General features: G+C 36.9%; 1 protein-coding gene across 2 annotated transcripts in view; it reads left to right on the top strand.

Annotated features, from left to right (window-relative positions):
• The window catches only part of NEK10 (NIMA related kinase 10), a 221,231-nt gene that overhangs the window by 186,323 nt on the left and 14,190 nt on the right, over window positions 1-20,718 (top strand). For both annotated transcript variants that reach the window (XM_026708233.2, XM_087916775.1), the window contains one exon: window positions 8,736-8,846. In XM_026708233.2, coding sequence (XP_026564018.1) covers window positions 8,736-8,846 — 111 coding nt within the window. The remainder of the gene's footprint in view (window positions 1-8,735; window positions 8,847-20,718) is intronic.

Raw genomic sequence — 20,718 nt, 5'->3', positions numbered from 1 at the left:
TTGTTGTTGGATTATATTAGTTACGTTGTTCCAAATTACCATTCAGTATTATAACCCTTATGTTAGAATTTCAATATCTAATTACTTAGCCTGCCTATCTACTAAGTAGTTGAGTTCTGTGCTCTTAACTAGTAACTAAAATGTATAAATATATGTTATTTTTGATCTTATGTCCTCAATCACATATATAATTTGGTACAATTTATATTCAAATATTATAAAACACTACACAACACTATATGACAATCCATATGATAAATATATATAACAAGTAATTTGTCAAGTCCAACCAGGTTTCAATTTTATAAGGTTATAGGTTTTGTAAATATATATAAATTTTTATCTAATCTTATCTAACCCTATCTTAGTATTAAATATTCTAAGTATTCTAAGTCACCAACATTTTTGAGCCAAAACATAATATAAGTTGATTATATTCACACACTAAATTATACTATTATTGCATTAAATAATTAATATTAATATTCAATCTTATACTTATTAGTTATGTAGTTTTTAACCTTTTTACTATTTTCCTTATCAAACTGGTCAAAGTATGATTATCCCTAATGTTACTAATCATTCAAAACAATTAAATCAATTAGCAGTTCAGTCTAACAATCAATATACCTTTCCTAAATAGATAAATTTATAGCTGTTATAGAGAGAAAATGAAAAGAAAAAAAGAATTCGCCTTAACACCAAACAAAAATCAGTAAACAGTAAAGAGGGTAAAAAGTATAATAGAGTAATACCAAGGGAAAACCTAGAAGGAAGAGGAGAGGGCGATAAGAAGATGAATTTTTAGATTCAAATGTAAGTCCACTGTTTCCGAGATTCTGTACTTCTCTTCAAACACACCGAAGCAGGGAGGCAAAAAGTGCTGAATAATAGCTGCCAGCAATCAGTCTCTTCCAAAACTTCCAAATTATTATTATTATTTTTTGTAAATGCTTCTAAGTTCAATATCTTAATTTCCTTCACTTACAGCCTTCACCTCAGTTAGTCTAGAAAAGAATAAAGTTCTCCTCAGAATCAGTTAAAGGTCTATTGAGCAAATAGTGTCTGCTATTTTGTTGCAATGACTTCAGAGATTCAATATATCTCGTATGGCGCCGCGTTTCCCTTTCTTCACCAGCCTCGCTCCTCTTCGGGTTTTTAACCTAGGAAGTCTATCAATATAACAGTCCACCCAAGAATTCAAAATTCTCCACCGCTTTCCGATTCTTTCCAACAATTTCTTCTTAAGTTCGTAGTCTTCTCCTTTCAATCACTATAATCCACACTTTCACTTCCTTCTTCCTTTCCACCCACGCTAGTAAAACTTTCACTTTTTTAGCTGCTTTTCTTTCAGGCTTCCGACAGATATTAGCACAAAAAATCACTTGCCGATCTCACTCTCCACCATTAAGCTCTTTCTGCCACCTCTTTCTCCACCGATCTTACGAACTGTCACTTACTCGCTTTTCACATGGGAGGCAATCCGGACTTTGGAGACGCCATTGACAGGCCAGCCGCTCTTGCACACTGGGCTCTGGAAGTCTTCTCTTTGTTGCCAGGGGTTGCCTTCCCCCACACTGCAACTCGAGTTTTCCCCACACTGACACAAATCTCTCTGGGATTCGGGTATCCTCTAGGGATCGCACCAAGCGCCAGAAGAGATAAGCTGAAACAGCAGAAAACAACGCGAGCCGCCGCCACCACCTCCTCCTCCTCCCGAGCGGACTGAAAGCAGCTGGGGCTGAGGAAACGAAGCTGAGCGGAGCCGAAGCCACGCCTAGAGCTCAGAAAACAACACGAGCCGCCGCCACCACCACCTCCTCCTCCTCCTCCCGAGCGGACTGAAAGCAGCTGGGGCTGAGGAAACGAAGCCACCTCGGCTCGCATTGTTTTCTGAGCCTAGAGCCAGGGCGCTTTCATTGCACAGCGGAGCTTCTTGTCTCAGGAAACACTGGGCGTCGTTGCTGCCCCCTGAGGGTAGGGCGATTCTGGGCTGCACGATTGGGGGACTTCATGGCTTTGGGTGGGTGGGTGGGTGGGAGTGAGGACGGATGGAGTCCGCGAAGCGGGGCTTGCCTGCCCTTGCTGGCTGCCTCTGCTTCCTTAGGGGTGGGGAAGTGGGCTCATCTGGACCAAGGGTGAGTCTCCCCCTCAGTTTCCCCTGAAGGATCTTCCGTTGTTTTTGCCTTCTCCCTATGTCTTCCCTCTGTTAAAATCCCCCCCCCCCCACACACACACACTTATTTTCAGGCAGATAGATTTCGTGTCTGAGCATTCTCACATGACGGTGGGTCTTTTCCCCCTCCCTAAAAACAGTTAAAAAAAGAAAAAACAATATATCCTCATGCAAGAACTTTTCTGCTTCCAATTACCCCCATGCTTACAAGTTGCAAAGGAAACACGGAAGCAGGGAAGCGGCTGCCCAGCTCCGGAGCTCCACACCATTTTTTTTTCAGAGGGAATCTCACTCGAGTATAAGCTGAGGGGGTTTTTTTCAGCACAAAAAATGTGCTGAAAAACTCGGCGTATATACGGTATCCCTAAATGCTTCACTTTATTTGTGACCTGTATTTTTAAAACTTCTTCCAACTCTTTCTTTCATCTTGCTAACATATTCTTTGTTAATATCTTTGTTTTATCTTTGTTTTATCTTTGTTTATTTTCAAACCTGCTACTTTTCCATATTCTTCTATCTTTTCTATTAATTTAGGTGCTGTTTCCAATGGGTCCTCTAATATAAATACCAGGTCATCTGCAAAGGCTTGAAATTTATACTCTTCCTTTTTAATTTTCATTCCTTTTATTTCTTTTTCATCTCCAATATCCCTATTCAACACTTCCAATGTTAACTCAAACAGGAGAGGCGACAGTGACAACCTTGTCTTGTCCCTGTTCTATGGATTCTGTTAGTTCTCCATTTACCATAACCTTTGCAGTTTATTGTTTCAATGGCTTGAATAATTTTTTTACCAAAGCCAATTTGTATCAACTGCAGTAAGATGAATTGCCAACTCACATTGTCAAAGGCTTTTTGTCCATCTAAAAACGTCAAGGCCATTTGCTTTTCAGGATGTGCCACATAGTATTCTGAAGTGTCCAGAATTATTCTCACATTGTCTTTGATTTGTCTCTTTGGCAGAAATCCATTTTGATCAGCATGGATAAAGTTATTTATATATCTTTTCAGTCTTTCTGCCAAGATTGAAGCAAAAATTTTGTAGTCTGAATTTAGTAGGGATATAGGTCTATAATTTTTAACTTGCTGCAGGTCTGTATCCTCCTTCGGTATAACTGTAATATATGCTTCTGACCATGTTTTGGGTATTCTCTTCTTTGACATAACTTAGTTCGTGACTTCTAATAGGGGAAGATTCAATGTTTCCTGAAAGGTCTTGTAAAATTCTGCTGGTAATCCATCTGGACCTGGTGCTTTCCCAACATTCTGTTTTTTTAAAGCTTCTGTTAATTCCATGTTCCCTTCTAGCATTGTTTCAATATCTTTGGGTATCTGGGGTAAATTCGCTTTCTGTAAATATTGCTTAACTTTTTCTTCTTGAATATTCTCTTGATAATACAATTTCCATTTTTTTGTTTCAGTATATATTCGTGTTGTTTTTTGATATGTACTTGTAGGCAAATTATGTCAAATTTTAATTTCTCTAATTTATGGAATACTTTTCTTCTTTTAGTAGCCAAATTAAGTCCATTTATGTTAATCGTAATCAATTTTCTTTCATCCATATTAAGCTTTATAAGAGGGTTTTATTGCTCTAGTAGATCTTAGTCTCGTTGCTCTCTGGGTACACCACCTACTGCACCTTCTTCTTTCTCTTTTTCAATTACTGCTATATACTCCTCTTGAAATTCAATTAACGACTCTTCTTTTCTTGCTTCTTCCTCCTTTCCTCTTAAGATATTCTAAGTAGAATAGCTCAGCTTTTTCAGCTGTGTCAGTTCTGTGTCTTTGTTCCTGCCAGGTGAACAAGAGGCCTTCTGGCATCAGCCATCTGTAATTTACTCCTCTTTTAAGAACTCTTTAGTCAAAAATAAATATTCTCTTCTCACCTCTCGTACTCTTCTTGGTACCTGTTTCAGCACCACAATTTCTTTGTCTTTATACTTTAATGTTTCCTCTCTTGCCACCTGCAGTACCTGTTTTAATGATCTTCTTGGTAAATCTGATGTGAACTTCTCTTGGTAACCTATTTCTCATTGCATATCTTGTATAGACATGGAACACTTCATCCATCCCATCCATCATCTTCTCTTTGGTTATCTCTAGCACTTCTGCCAGTATTTCTTTCATTATTTCAGCAAGGTTTTCACCTTTTCCTTCTTCTACATTTTGAAATCTCAGGTAGAATTCTGATCTATTGATTTCCTATCCTAATGGTCCACTCTTGCCCTTTTCAACATCGCTCAATCGAGTATCAATATCTTCTATTTTCTTATCCCTTTGTATATCTTCTTTGATTTTTTTAAATCTGTCCTCATATTTCATCATAATCTGTTGAATGTTCTCTACTTTCTCATCTGTCTTTTCAGTTCTTTTCTCAATATTCTCTATTCTCTTTTCAATCTTCTGAATTACTTGCATAATCATCTGCAGTGTCACTTCCTTCTCTTTCTTCTGTTGTAGCATTGTCTGTATTGATCGTTGTCCTCCAGATGGTGAAGAGGGACCTCCTCCTTTTTTTGTGATGCTTAATGGTGGGATAGGTAGAAGTTGAACAAATGAAGCTCCTTCCCGCCTCCCAACAACTGCCAAAACTCTCAGCCTGATGAGGGAGAGGCAGCTGGCAGAAGGGCGATGCAGGCATAGCCTCATGCTTCCTGGTCATCTCCCCGCGAGCCTCCTGGCAGGCGAGCCCCAACAGCTGCCAGAGAATCTGGGCAGGGGATGAGATGTGGGCTGGCAGGGAGCCGGGCTGACTTGGCTTTCCCTCTGCCACCAGCTGCTGGAGGAAGATAAGGTTTCAGACAGTCAGAAAAGCCAAACCCATGCTGACTAGCCTAGAGCTGAAGGTGGGGGGAAGGGGCGAGGCTGCAGCACATGCCTTGCTTGAATTTCCCAGCCCTCTCCTTTCCCCAAAAGCAGAAGGGGAGGAAGTCCCACCTGCAGCCCTTTTGTTGGACAAAGAAGCCTTTCCTGCTGGCTTTTCTGGGCAACGCGGGACCGGAGACTGGCAGGGAAGAACCCTCATAACGAGTGACCCTGCTGGGCACTTGGAAGCGTGTGTGTGTGTGTGTGTGTGTGTGTTTGTTTCAGGCAGGTTCTTGGAAGCGTTTGTGTGTGTGTGTGTGCGCGCGCGCGCTTGTCTCAGGTGGGTCTCAGCTTTAGAAAGAGAGGGAAGGAGAAAGGGAAGGGATAGAATGAGAGAGAAAGAGGGAAAGAGTGAGAGAGGGAAAGAGAAAGAGGAAGACAGAAGAAAAGAGAGAGAGACGGGGGAAAGTGAGAGGGAAAGAGGGGGGAAGATAGAGGTAGAGAGAGAGGAAAAGAGGGAAACAGAGAGGGAAATAGAAAGAGAGGGAGAGAGAAAGAGAGAGGGAAAGAGGAGAGAAAGAGAAGAAAGAAAAAGAGAAAAGGGAAAGAAAGAAAAAGAGAATGGAAGAAAAGGGATAGACAAAGAAAAATGGGATGTAAGGAAGAGAAAGAATGAAAGAAAGAGGGAGGGAGGGAGAGAGAGAAAAAAGAAGAGGAAGGAAGGACACAAACCCTGGCTTCAGAAGACTCTTTGAAACAGCACAGCAATCTAGGCCTGGAAAGGATTTCGGAGGTAACCTTCCAATCCAAGGGTCTTCAAACTTGGCAAATTTAAGACTTGTCAAAAATTCACAGAATTCCTGAGCTAACATGACTGGAGGAAGAATTCTGGGAGTTGAAGTCCATAAGTCTTAAGGCTGTCAAGTTTGAAGATTCCTGTTCTATTCCAACCCCTTGCTCCAGCAGAAGATCTCACAGAATAATAGAATAGCAGAGTTAGAGGGAACCTTGGAGGCCATCTAATCCAACCCTCTGCTCCAGAAGGAGACCTTATATCACCTGGAATCTGGATTATTTTGGTGCCTCTAACAGGAAAATTGGCAGAGGAGTTTACTAGGACAAGGCTGCCATGCAGAGGAAGGCAGAGATAATCTTTCACTTATAACCACAATTGAGCCCAAAATTTTGGTTGCTAAGCAAGAGTGTTGTTAAGTGAGTTTCACCACATTTTACTCAATCCATGACATCTACTGGGTCTAATGGACATGTGCAGGCTAAGGAAGTAAATCTGAAGACATGTGCAATGTTCTAATGCAGTGGTTGCCAACCAGTGGGCCGGGGACCACTGGTGGTCTGCGAGAAATTTTTGATGGTCCGCAGAGAAACGTCACCCCCAAAGCATCCTCCAAAGCAATTAATCCAGGCTGCATGGGAACACAAGGCTGTACCACCCACATGGCCCGTGGGAACACAAGGCTTGCATCACTTGCTTTGCGAACAACATGAGGTAGTGAGGGGGAAAGGGCGGAGGGAGGGAACTTGCCCCACACGCCTCACCTAGCCACCAGGCTGCTTCTTTCCACTTCTTTCATATGCTTTTGGCTGCAGGCAAGGAAAGCAGCAAAAGTCTCTCTTTCTCTCCCCCAAACTCCACCAGAAATGAGCCTTTGAGACCCTGCAAGGCATCCTGCTCCAAGAGGCTGCGCTGGTGTTACAAGTCTCACAAGGACTCATTTCTGGCAGAGTTTGGGGGAGAGAAAGAAAGACTTCTGCTGCTTTCCTTGCATGAAGCCAAAAGTCTTTCTCTCTCTCTCTCCCCCTGAGAATGGAGCTGGAGACGGTATCCTGCAATCCCAAATAAAGAATGATCTATTGGTAGGAAAATGGGCTGGGGAATTTTCCTGCAGACATTTTTGGGATTTTCCCAGGGTCTCTGGTCTACGGGATTTAAAATTATGAGTTTGGTGGTCCCTGACTTCTAAAAGGTTGGTGACCCCTGTTCTAATGTACAGAAGTTAGAGTTAAATTGTGGCAGAAAGTGTGGGTGTGTTTTTCCAAACAGTGAGGTTGAATGTATAGTTTTAGAAGAGCTGTGTGTGTGTGTGTGTGTGTGTGTGTGTGTGTGTGTGTGTGTACATACACATACAATATATATAGTAGATAATGTATCTTTTTGTGTGCCTATACACACACTATACTATGTAATATGTATGTACACATATGACATATATACATAAGATTAAATAGTGTATTGTGGATGTTCAGTAGTAGTAAATAAATTGTTCTGACCCAACCGGGTTCCCAAAGAACAAACACAAACAAATGCAGCAGCCCCCATCTTTTAAGGTTTAATAACGAATTCTGTTCTGAAGGCTGCTTTCCACTAATTAGCTGCGACAAGAAAGAGCCTTGCCAAGTTGTTTGTCAAGGCTGCCAAAAAGCCAGAGATAAGAACTAATTTATAAAATTATCCAAACACAAACTAAAATGTCTACCAGTTGAGTTTCAGAGCTTCTTTGCTGTCTGCAAAGAATGCTTTTCCAAACCTGGCTTTTATCCTCTTGAGGGAGGGGCCATTACCTTGAAGCCTTACTCCTGAGTTACCTGTGCTGCTGTAACTGTTCTTTTCTCTGAGCAATCTTTCATGCACGTGCACTTGGCACAGGCTCCTCAGGAACCCCCTCATCACTGCTGCCAGCCCCCACAATCTCAGTCCATTCCCTGATGGTCCTGGCCCTTCATCAGAGTCCTCGCTCTTCTCAGCCATCTGGTCTTGCTGCCGGCTAACCACAACATAAATAGAGAGGGAAATTGTATCTCTTTGAGGTGAGGAGAGGCCAGGCAAGGCACCCCTTGACATGAGTGAGGTCAAGTTGTCCACGCCCACCCAATCACATGACCACCCAGCACACCCATCCAATCACATGACCACCAAGACATGCCCACGCAGTCAAATGTCCACCAAGCATGCCCATGCAGTCACATGACCACCAAGCCATGCCTACCAAATAAGCCAAGCCCACATAACCAGTAATAAAAAAATTTGAATCCCACCATTGGTCAGAAATAAAGTTTTAGTAAACTAATACAAGTACCCATTTCAGTTGGAATTGATTCTGAAATGGTTAAATTGATTTGCTGTTGATTAAAAAGATAATTAATGAGGATACAGAGGTCTAAAAAGAAGGGAAAAATTTTATGAACAAAGGAAAACAATGTCTTTCAGCAAAATGGCAAGACCTTATTATTTGTTCTATTTTTGTTGGCTTGTCACTTTTATTTAGCATTACTACAAATGGTTCATTCAAAGTTATCAGAGAGTTATAATTTCTTGTATCATTTTTTACATTGGATACTTTGCATTTGAAAGTACTTTTGTACTTTGTAAATTTTATAGTTGTCTGAAAGTCCACAGTTTTACTATGGCTCTATTAGGCAACCATGAAAAAGTTACTTCTCAACCCACCACGGTGAAATATGGGTAGTGATACTAAGATATATAACTTGCAATAGTTCACAGGATTAGTGACCTTATGAATATGAAATGTTTTGAACAGTCCATTGTACTTAACAAATTAGAAATTATATGGAGGTAAATGCACTCTAAATAGTATAAAATATATTTTCTAACAATAAAAGTTACTTGCTGTTTTTCTTGATGCTTTACTAATTAAGAATGATTAATTATGTGTTTTTCATTAACATATGAGTATAAAGTTATATGACAAAAGTTTTCTGCATTTTCAAACAGCTGCCACCAACTCTGCATTGCAATTTGAAAAGAAGAATTGTCGAGAGATTCAAGAAATCTTTATTCAGTCAGCAGAGTAATCCATGTAATTTGAAGTCTGAGATTAAGAAGGTATAGTATTCAAAAGGACACTTCTACAATTATGGAATTTCCCCCCCATTTGAAATGTGGACTTGAAGCATTTTCAAAGTTTAAGATATTTAGCATTTAAAAATCTTCATATTTTATTCCTAATAAGAGGCAGGGGTGAAATTTAACCTCCTCAAACTACCTCGCACGAGATGGTAGGGACAATTGGGTTGGGTTCACCAAACTAACAATTGCCCCGGTTGGCCCTGCCCACACCCACCTGATTGCACCCATGTCAGCAATGAGTGATACCGTCGGTGGGTGGACTGATGCGTGCAGGAAGGGAGACTAGCACGCAGGAGAGCACAACATTGGAGTCCTTCCCAGATGTTCCTGGCCTGCGAGGGAAGGTATGATCTCCTGTGCCCCCCTCAGGAGCAGCAAAGTGTTTGCTGCCCCGTGGAACCTGCCAAGCCTCCTCACCACCACGCTTTTCTTCACCAGAACACCAGAAGTGTTGAGGTAATTCCCCATTAGGAGAATGAGCGCATACTCGGAGACGTACTTGAGAGAAGTGTTTGAATAATACACACACAGTACACAGATACACTGTATAGTAAATGTAGGTTTTTACTTCCAGAAAGGTTTAAGCAAAGTCCAAAATAAGCAATCCAAAAGTCATTCATGGGTAAATCAGTCAGTTTTTCAATCCAGGGATAATCAAAATATCAAATTCCAGTGTCAAAACAGTTCAGTATCAGACTTACATCCAGTAATATCAGTCAATTAGAAGAAATAGAGCAACGGCAATATTTTCCAACAGAAGGAAACAGAGATACACTTGCACTCTCTTCTGAGACTCAGACCAAACAATCCAGGTTTCTGGCTCCATCTTATGGCTGTTTGAGAAACACACCCAACTGCATGCTCTTGCATTCCCTTAAAGATATAGTACGCAAATGTTTATCCTGGTTTATATATTTCTAACCGAAATACCTGTTAGGTGACTTATATTCCTAACATTCTCCCCTTTTGGGTAAGACAATATATACAACCTTACATTCTAAGTCCATAATCTTCACAGCTAGCCTTATGCTTTATAGAGCCTTGGGCCTTTGTAAAATGATCTGCTATATTGTTTTCTGACATACAGTATTCTAGCTTAATCATTTTACTTTGCACACATTGTCTCACATTTAAGTATCTTAAATCTGTGTGTTTCGTTCTTGTTTTAACAGCAATATTTGAAGCCATCTGTATTGCTGATTGGTTGTCTTCGTAAATAACAATAGAATCTGTTACATTAATTCCCATATCAATTAATAATTGCTTATACAAAACTAAATCTGTACATAATAAAGACAAACATGAGAATTCAGCCTCCATTGTTGACAGACTTAGATGTTTCTGACTAATAGATCTCCATCCAATCAATGCTTTTCCCAATAATACAGCAGTACCCGATGTAAATTTTTGTGTATTTATGTCTGTAGCAAAACTTGCATCAGCATATGCAGTTAAATTCAGTTCGTCTTTTGGCTCCAAATACAATGCATAATGCAGTTTGTTTCAGGTATCTTAACACATGTTTAGCAGCTTGCCAGTGCCTTTCAGTTGGCTCAGCATTAAATCTCGCTAATTGATTAACACTGTATGCAATATTTGGCCTTGAACAATTACTGAGATAAGATAAACTACCAATCAAAGACTGATAAATGTTCTTACCAAAAACAGGACTTTGAACATCACTATGGCTAAACTCCTGGCTCATTAGTGTCTTAGCCGGCTTACAAAGTTCCATTTTAAAACTTTTTAGTAATTGGTTAATTTTATCTGCTTGTGAGATTTTGTATTGTCCCCTAGTTCTATCTATCTTTAAACCAAGATAATGTTTGATTTCTCCTAACTGTTTTATCTTAAATTTCTTTTCCAATAGTGAAATTATCTCAGTAGCTTCTTGTTCAGTTTTGGTAATTAATGCTATGTCATCAGTAAATAATAACAATAATGACATTATACCATTACTTTCCTTTTTAAACAAACATGGATCAGCCATGCCAGCTACAAAGCCTATTTTAGTTAATTCTTTGACTATACATTGGTTCCACTCATATCCTGATTGCTTTAAACCATAAAGACTCTTTTTCAATTTCCAGCGATCAGTTGTTTTATCAGTATTATCATTTTTGAGACCTAAAGGTTTCTTTAAATATATAGTGTGTTGCAACGGTGCATGCAGATATGCTGTCTCTACATCCAAATGATTTACAATATATTTCTCCTTAGCTGCCCACACTAATGCTGCCCTTAATGCAGTAGCCTTCAGACTAGGTGTAAACACCTCATCATAGTCATTTGCTGTCTGATTAAACCCTTGTGCTACTAACCTGGCTTTATGGGTAACAGTCCCATCTACACCTGTCTTCAATTTATATATCCATTTACATCCTATGGCATGTTTACCTGGTGGTAACTTAATATTTTCGTACACCTCCAGTCTTTTTAATGATTCTAGTTCCTTATCCATTGCTTTCTGCCAAGCAGCCTGATCCTTAGCAGGATACAGTTTTAGTTCACTATAATTACTTGGAACTGTAGTCACTTGGCATACAACACTAGCCTAATATCTATCAGGTGGTCGTGTTACACGGGTTGAACATCTTGGTAATACAGGGCTTACTGGTGGACTTTCCTGTGCGACCTGCTCCTGTTCTTCTACTTCTTCCTGTTTTTCCTCTTTAATGGCTATTTGTTGTTTACTGATATCATCTTTAGGGACTATTTGGGTGTCAATAATAATATCATTGCTGGATTCCTGTTCCAGTTTATCCCACCCAAAGTGCTCAAGAAATTTTGTACTAGCACTACAATAAACATGAGATGTACCTTGATCCCAAAATCTAAATGCTCTATGGTTGGCCTCATAACCCACAAAAAATAACTTCTCAGCTCTATGTTGCCCTTTCAGTCTTATTTGTGAGGGAATATGCACCTATGCTGGAGCTCTGAATGTGTGTAGGTAACTTAAATTTGGTTTTCTGCCATGCCAACAAGTGAATGGCAATTCACCAGTTGTATTAACTACATTGTTTAAAACATGGTTACTACACATTATGGCTTCACCCCACAGTGTTTCAGGTAAACCTGAATCAGATAACATAGTGCGAGCCATGGCTTGTAATGTTTGCCCTCTTCGTTCTATAAATGAGTTATGTTGTGGTCTGTAAGGTGCAGAACGTTTATGCTCAACACCAGCCAATTTCAGCATAGTTTGGAATCTTTTGTTAACAAATTCAGTCCCATTATCAGTTACTAAAGTAATTACGTTACTTTTCATTTTTCTCTCAGCAAACCTTAGCCAATTAAAGAAATGTTGGAATGTTTCTGTTTTGTTTTTCATAAGGTAGCAGAAACCATATCGTGAGTAATGATCCATAATACTCAAAATATAACAGGCACCTCCTAAACTTGGTTTCTTAGGACCAATTATGTTAACAAAAACAACCTCTAAAGATTCTTTGGTCTTAAACCCATTAAGTCTGTTTGCTGGAGTAACCTTACTCTTTTCTTGACTACAAGCATTACAGTTTAAATACTTGCTACAAGGTTTCAATTTTACTCCCTCTGACAATTCAACAGTTTGTTTGAGCATTTGAAATTAATGTGCCCTAGACGTCTATGTAGTAAATGTATAAATTCATCATGTGGCTTAACATTGTTATAAACTGAGTTAGCCATCTTCAACTGATCATCATGTATTACATATAAATCATTCTCTAATTTAGCAGTAACACTTTTACCCTCTTTCTCTATTATACAGTTATCTCCCCTAAAGGTTACTACATAATCAAGATTAACTAAAGCCCTTACTGATCATAAATTAAATTTCAGTTTATTTCAGTTTATTATGCAGCGTATTTTCTCATTTCTCCAGTTTTTGGCAAATACTAGCCGCTGTTAATACATTTACAATCAGGTATTTCAATTCTTTACTATATATTTCAGGCAAAACTCCCAATAAAAATATATCTGGTTTCAAGTCTATATCGTTTTTTTTTGTCATTTTTTCCAACCACGTGTGAATTTTAGTCCAATTTTTTTTGGCATCCGCACAAGTCCACCACATGTGGTAATATGAGCCTGGTATCTGATGACATTTCCAACATTTTTTGGATTTGTTCTTGAACATTCTTGCTATTCTTGTCGGGGGAAAATGCCACCTGTAAAACATCTTATACAAATTTTCTTTATATGCTGTTGACATTGTCATTTTATAATTTTGAGACCACAGTTTTTGCCATTTCTCTAAATCAATCCCATAACCAAAATTCTTCCCCCAAGCAATCATAGTTTCTTTAACTTGTTCTTCTAGTTTAATTTCTAATAAATATCCATATAATTTTTTAATCACCTTTTCATCAGTACCTGTCAAAATCTTATCTAAATCAGTCAGTTTATCATAGAAACCATCTGTTTTAGAATCTTTGTCATACCTTGAATGTATTTGCGCATATGAAAACCAATTCATCTTTATACCTTGTTCCTCTAATTTTTGCATAGATTTAAGTTCATCCTTTTCATTCAATATTTCACCATATCTAATTATTTGTTCCTTTTTATATATTATAGGATAAGAAAATGCTTCAATAGTCGATAGCCAGATTGGAATTTTCAAATAACATTGCCTTTTAATCTTCTCCCAATTTAACCACAGGGACTTCCGTATATGTCTTCTAAAATACCCCTGTGTTTTAGTTCCTTTATACCATAGAAAAGCATGCCACCCCATAAACAGATCATGTCCTTTTAATGTCAACAATCTAGTATTTCTTAATGTTATCCATTCCTTAACCCACATCAAATTTGTAGCTTGGTAATACAACTCCCAATTAGGCAAACCAAATCCTCCTCTTATTCTGGCAACTTGCAAAAGTTTTAACTTTATTCTCGCTTTCTTACCTTGCCATATATATTTCAACACAATTTTATTTAAATCTTCGAAGTAATCTTTTCCAAGCCTAATTGCAATTGTTTGGAACAAGTATAAAATTCTGGGTAATATATTCATCTTGATTGTTGATATTCTCCCTATTAATGACAGTTGTAAATTCTCCCATTTCGCCAAATCTAGTGCTATCTGCTGCTTAAGTTTGATATAATTATTCTCTTTTAGTGTACTGCATCTTGCTGTCGAATGTATCCCCAAGTACTTGATCTTATTCATGACCTGAATTTTCAGTACATCCGCCAGCTTTTCCTTTTGTCTTGATAGCATATTCTTTGTCAAGATCTTTGTTTTATCTTTATTTATTTTCAAACCAGCCACCTTTCCATATACCTCTATCTTTTCTATCAATTTTGATGCTGTTTCTAGTGGGTCTTCTAAAATGAAAACCGGATCATCTGCAAATGCTTGCAACTTGAATTCTTCCTTTTTAAACTTTCATTCCTTTTATATCCTTTTCTTCTCTAATATTTCTGTTTAACACTTTCAAGGTTAACACAAACAACAAAGGTGATAGTGGGCACCCTTGTCTTGTTTCTTTTCTTATATCAATAGAGTCTCTCAGTTCTCCCTCTATCATTACGTTTGCCGTTTGCTTATGATATATAGCTTCTATTGCTTGAATAAATTTTTTACCAAAGCCCATCTGATCCAGCTGTAATAACATGAATCGCCAATTCACATTATCAAATGCCTTCTGTGCATCTAAAAATATCAAAGCCATTTGCTTTTCAGGGTGTGCCTCATGCTATTCCAAAGTGTCCAAGATTACTTTCATATTGTCTTTAATTTGTCTCTTTGGCAGAAATCCATTTTGATCAGGATGGATAAAATGGTTTAAGTATTTTTTAAGTCTTTCTGCCAATATTGAAGCAAAAAATTTATAATCTGCGTTTAGTAAGGAAATAAGTCTATAGTTCTTGATTTGTAATGGATCGGCCTCCTCTTTTGGGACAAGTGTAATATAAGCTTCTGACCATGATTTGGGTATCTTCTTCTTTAACATAACTTCATTCATAACTTCTAGCAATGGAAGGTTCAATGATCTTGTAGTGTTTTATAAAATTCTGCCAGAAGTCCATCTGGGCCTGGTGCCTTTCTATTGTTTTGCTTCTTAAGTGCTTCAGTTAACTCCATCATCGTTATATTGCTTTTTAACATTGTTGCAATCTCTGTAGGTATCTGGGGTAGATTAGCATCCTGTAAGTACTGTTTAACTCTTCATCAATATTCTCTAGTTTCCCATAATAGTCTCATATAATTTCCTTCTTCTCTTTACTACCATAGCAAACTTGGCCTTGGTCATCTATTAATTGCAATATTTTCCTTGATTCTTTCTCCTTTCTCAATTTCTCAAAATAGAATGCAAACATAAAAATTTGACTTCAAAAACAAAAACAAGTTCCAAAAGGCCAAAGATCCAAATAGCTATTACAAAAAGTAAGCTAGTAAGGAGGCGGTTTGTTAAAGTAAGAAATAGCCCAGCTTTAAAAAAGTAAAAAGAGCACACTGCATCTTGTTTGGTTATCCAAGGCTTTTGTTAAAATTTATAACTCTCCAGAATCTTATCACCTTTTTTTTCTATAAACTTCAACACCAGACTACAGCTATTAATAGAAACCCAGAAGAGCACCTGCAATAATACTCTCCCATGCTCTTCCCTCTATCTTATCAAACAGGCAATGTCCTTGAAAAGAAGTCTCAGTTCTTTCTCAGCTTTGTCTGGTCAAGAAAAAAAAAGAGATAGAATATTTCCAAGTCTCTAGTTGGCAGTGTTACAAAGTTTCTTCTGCTTTCACTTTCCCCCTCCTTTTCCAAACAAGATATAATAAAAATTAATTAAAAAGGGAAAAGATATTTAAAAAGATGACTAGCAGGGAGTCTCTAGCCTAAAATATTATAAAGTCAAAAAGGAAAGAAAGAATAGGTGGAAGAAGAGGCGGGGGGAAAGCAGTCCAGTTTCAAAATCTAAAATCGTGTAAAAAAATCCAGCAATGAGAAAAAAAAATTAAAAAAATATTACTTTGACTTCCTGTTTAAAATCACCGCTTAATCACTTCTGTCAAAACTTTTACAGATTCTTTCTTTTCCTTAGGGTGTCCTTTCAAATCTTAAAATAAAGAAAAAATTCTCACCAAACCAGCACACTTTCTCTTTCCATTCTCTTTCGTTTCGGAGCTGTCCCAACTTCAGAAGCTTTAATGGCTGCCTCCTTGCTGCTGGCAAAACGAGCTACTCCTGGATCTACCAGGGACTTTGTGGTGTCTCTGGGATCGAAAAGATGCACTCTTTATATTCACCATCTCTTCGGGGCGGTTTAGATCCGTTTGGACCGTCCAGGAGCAAAGATATCGGCAGCAATCTCAGACCTCCAAGATCGCATGCCATATCATTGCGACGCCAGCTCCACCCTCCTAGTCAATAGTCAAGACCTTGTTGAGGATCCAAACTTTGTAGAGGACCTTGGAATACTCATCTCTAATGACCTAAGTTCTAGAGCCCACTGTAACTACATAGCCAAGAAGGCATTAAGAGTTGTTAACCTAATCCTATGTAGCTTTTTCTCTGGTAATATCAGACTACTAACTAGGGCATACAAAACATTTGCCAGACCAATACTCGAATACAGCTCATCAGTCTGGAACCCTCATTATTAACACAGTTGAGAAAGTCCAGAAATATTTCACAAGAAGAGTTCTACACTTCTCTACTCGTGGCAGATTACTTTATGCCACCAGACTTGAAATTCTAAACCTAGAAAACCTAGAACTATGCCATCTTTGGTCCGATCTAAGTATAGTATATAAAATCATACATTGCAATGTCCTACCGGTCAATGAATACTTCAGCTTCAACCATAACAATACAAGAGCACACAATAGATACAAACTCAAGGTTAATTGCACCAAACTTGATTGCAGGAAATACAACTTCAGCAACAGAGTGGTCAATGTGTGGAATACTCTACCTGACTCTGTGGTTTCTTCCCTAAACCCCCAAAATTTTGACTTTAGACTTTCTACTACTGACCTCACCCCTTTCCTAAAAGGTCTTTAGGGGGCATGCATAAGTGCACCAATGTGCCTATTGTCCCTGTCCTATTGTTTCTTTTATTTTTCTGATATGTATTCATTTCATGTATTCATAACTATGTTTATCCTTATACCTATTATCTTGTAAGCGATTGACAAAACAAACAAATAAATAAATATTCTTTCCATAAGTTCTAAATTTATAAAAGCTTTTACACAAGAGAAAAAAAAAGTAAGTTCCTCCCCCCTTTTACTAATTTGAGTGTGTCACCTCAGTGGTTAAAATATACCTTAATTCCCTCATCTTAATTCCCAATAAACATTTATTTTTAACTAATTATAATAATAGTCATTCCCTAAAAAACTACATAACATTATATATCTTTTCAGTAACATTCCGCAATGTATTTTTCCCCTTTAATTTCATGGAATTTATTTATAGTTTCAAAACAAAGATAGGAAAAAAAAACAATCAGTCCATTTAACTAATCCTGGTCACTGATATTAATCCCATTTTTAACCATCCTCACAGTTCATTTCAATTATTTCAATTTATTTAATAAACATTAACATTTCTTTTAAAGATAAGAATAAAGATATACATTCACTAGTAAAGAATATCAGTGTCCATCCCTCCTTTAGATAATCTATATTTCTCTATTTTCTAAATATTTTGTAATTGCAAATACATCCTATTACCCCTCATCTCCATGAGGAATCCCCCTTTTAAAAATTTTTATTAACCATTATCTCTATGTCTTCTACATAAACAGTTTCTTTTCATTATTTTGTAATTCCCATATTTCTTTTTTTTATAATTTTTTTTATTTTTTAATAACAAGCATAACAAAATAAGCATAAACATAACACAAAAAACATAAAAATATCCCTCTTCATAAATTTACATACAGTGCATCGATTGGTTTACCACTTTTTTTTGTGCATCCATTTCCTAGTCACTAGTATAATTATATTACATAATAGCTCATATTATCAATCAATAATTGTATAACCTAATATCATCACTAAAAAAAAATCATTTATAATTTTGTTAATTCATATTTTAATGAGATAACTATAATTTACTTAATTTATTTTGCAATAAATCATAAGATCATACCAAATCTACCTTGATAATGTTTTATAAAGGTAATATCAAGAAAAAAAAATTTTTTTATGCTAAATCGAATATTCTATCATTATGTTTTATTATCTAACCATTGATAAAAAGATCCCAAACTTCATAAAATTGTTTATCTTCTTGTTCTCTGATTTCAAATGTCAATTTACTCATTTCAGCACAATCCAATATTTTCTTAATAATTTCTTCTTCTGATGGAGTTTTCTCACTCTTCCAGTTCTTAGCAAATACAATCCTAGCCGCTGTTAATATATTTACAATCAAATACTTCAAATTTTTATTATATATATATCAGGTAAGATTCCCAATAAAAAAATCTCTAGTTTCAAGTCTATATGTGTCTTTGTCATTTTTTCCAACCATATGCGGATTTTAGTCCAATATTTTCTAGCGTCCTCACAAGTCCACCACATATGGTAGTATGAGCCAGGTATCTGATGACATTTCCAACATTTTTCAGATTTGTTCTTAAACATTCTTGCAATTTGTCGGGGAAAATGCCACCTGTAAAACATCTTATACAAGTTTTCCTTATAAGCTGTTGACATTGTCATTTTATAATTTTGAGACCACAATTTTTCCCATTTCTCCAAATCAATCCCATATCCAAAATTCTTCCCCAAACAATCATCGCTTTAACTTGTTCCTCCTCTAATAAAATTTCCAACAAATAAGTGTATAATTTTTTAATCATTTTTTTCATCAGTACCTGTCAAGATCCTGTCTAAATCAGTCAATTTATCATAAAATCCCTCCGCTTTAGAATCTATAAGATACCTTGAATGTATTTGCGCATATGAAAACCAATTCATCTTTATGCCTTGTTCCTCTAGTTTTTGCATTGTTTTAAGTTCACTCTTTTCGTCCAATATTTCCCCATACCTAACTGTTTGTTCCTTCTCATATATTATAGGATAAGAAAAGGCTTCAATAGTTGATAACCAGACTGGGATTTTCAAATAACATTTTCTCTTAATTTTCTCCCAATTCAACCATAAAGACTCCCTTATATAATGCCTTCAAAAATAGCCCTGCGATTTAGTTCCCTTATACCACAGAAAAGCATGCCATCCCAGTAATAAATCATGCCCCTCTAGTGTCAACAATCTAGTCTTTTTTAATGTTATCCAATCCTTAACCCACATTAAATTTGCCGCTTGGTAATACAACTCCCAATTCGGAAGGCCAAAACCTCCTCTAATTCTAGCATCTTGCAGAAGTTTTAATTTTATTCTGGCTTTCTTACCTTGCCATATAAACTTCGACACAGTTTTATTTAATTCTTCAAAGTAATCTTTACCAAGCCTAATTGATATGGTTTGGAATAAATATAAAATTCTGGGTAAAATATTAATCTTGATTGTTGAGATTCTACCTATCAATGACAGTTGTAGATTTTCCCATTTTTCAAATCAAATGCTATCTGTTGTTTAAGTTTAATATAGTTATTCTCTTCAATGTAGTACATCTTGACGCCAAATATATCCCCAGATATTTAACCTTATTCAGTAACTTGAATTTTCAATAAATCTGCCAATTCATCTCTTTGTTTTAATAACATATTCTTTGTCAAGATCTTTGTTTTATCTTTGTTTATTTTCAAGCCGCCATCTCACCATAAATCTCTATCTTTTCCAGTAGCTTTAAAGCTGTTCCTAGAGGATCTTCCAAAATAAAAACCAAATCATCCAAAGGCTTGCAATTTAAATTCCTCCTTCTTAATTTTCATTCCTTTTATATTTGGATCCTCTCTAATGTTTCTGTTCAGCACTTCCAAAGTCAATACAAATAACAAAGGTGATAATGGGCAACCTTGTCTTGTGCCTTTTCTTATATTAATAGAATCTGTAAAATCTCCCTCTATCATCACTCTTGCCGTTTGTTTGTCATATATGGCTTCTATTGCTTGAATAAATTTTCTAGCAAAGCCCATCTGTTCCAATAACAAAAACATGAATCTCCAATTCACATTATCAAATGCTTTTTGGGCATCTAAAAATATCAAAGCCATTTGTTTTTCAGGGTGCGCCTGTAATATTCCAAAGTGTCCAGAATTACCCTCATATTATCCCTAATTTGTCTCCTTGGCAGGAATCCATTCTGGTCAGGATGAATAAAGTTATTTAGGTATCTTTTGAGCCTTTCTGCCAGGATGGAAGCAAAGATTTTGTAATCTGCATTCAGTAAAGAAATAGGTCTATAGTTCTTAATTTGTGATGGATCGGCCCTTCTTTTGGAATAAGTGTGATATAAGCTTCTGACCATGTTTTGGGTATTTTCTTATTTAACATGGCTTCATTCATAACTTCTAACAGTGGAGTGCTCAACGATTCTTGTAATGTTTTATAAAATTCTGCCGGGAGCCTATCTGGGCCTGGTGCTTTTCCATTATTCTGCCTATTAAATGCTTCCGTTAGTTCCATCATTGTTATGGTACTTTCTAACATTTTTTCAGTCTCTTCAGATATCTTAGGTAGGTTAGCATTTTGTAAATAAAGCTTAATTCTTTCCTCATCAAAATCCTCCTGCTTATATAATTGTCCATAAAAGTCTTGGATAATTGTCTTTTTCTCCTTATTACCATAACACATTTGGCCTTGATCATCTATTAACTGTACTATTTTCCTAGATTCTTTCTCCTTTCTCAATTTGTATGCTAACCATCTACCTGGTTTATTTGCATCTTCAAAATAGTTCTGTTTAGCACTTCTAATTTTTTGTGCCAATTCTTCTTTC

The sequence above is a fragment of the Pseudonaja textilis genome, chromosome Z (assembly GCF_049901715.1).
Source record: "Pseudonaja textilis isolate UNSWEBS1 chromosome Z, rPseTex1.2, whole genome shotgun sequence".
NCBI lineage: Eukaryota > Metazoa > Chordata > Lepidosauria > Squamata > Elapidae > Pseudonaja > Pseudonaja textilis.
Note: the sequence above shows the minus strand (reverse complement) of the source record. Positions and strands in the feature narration are given on the sequence as shown.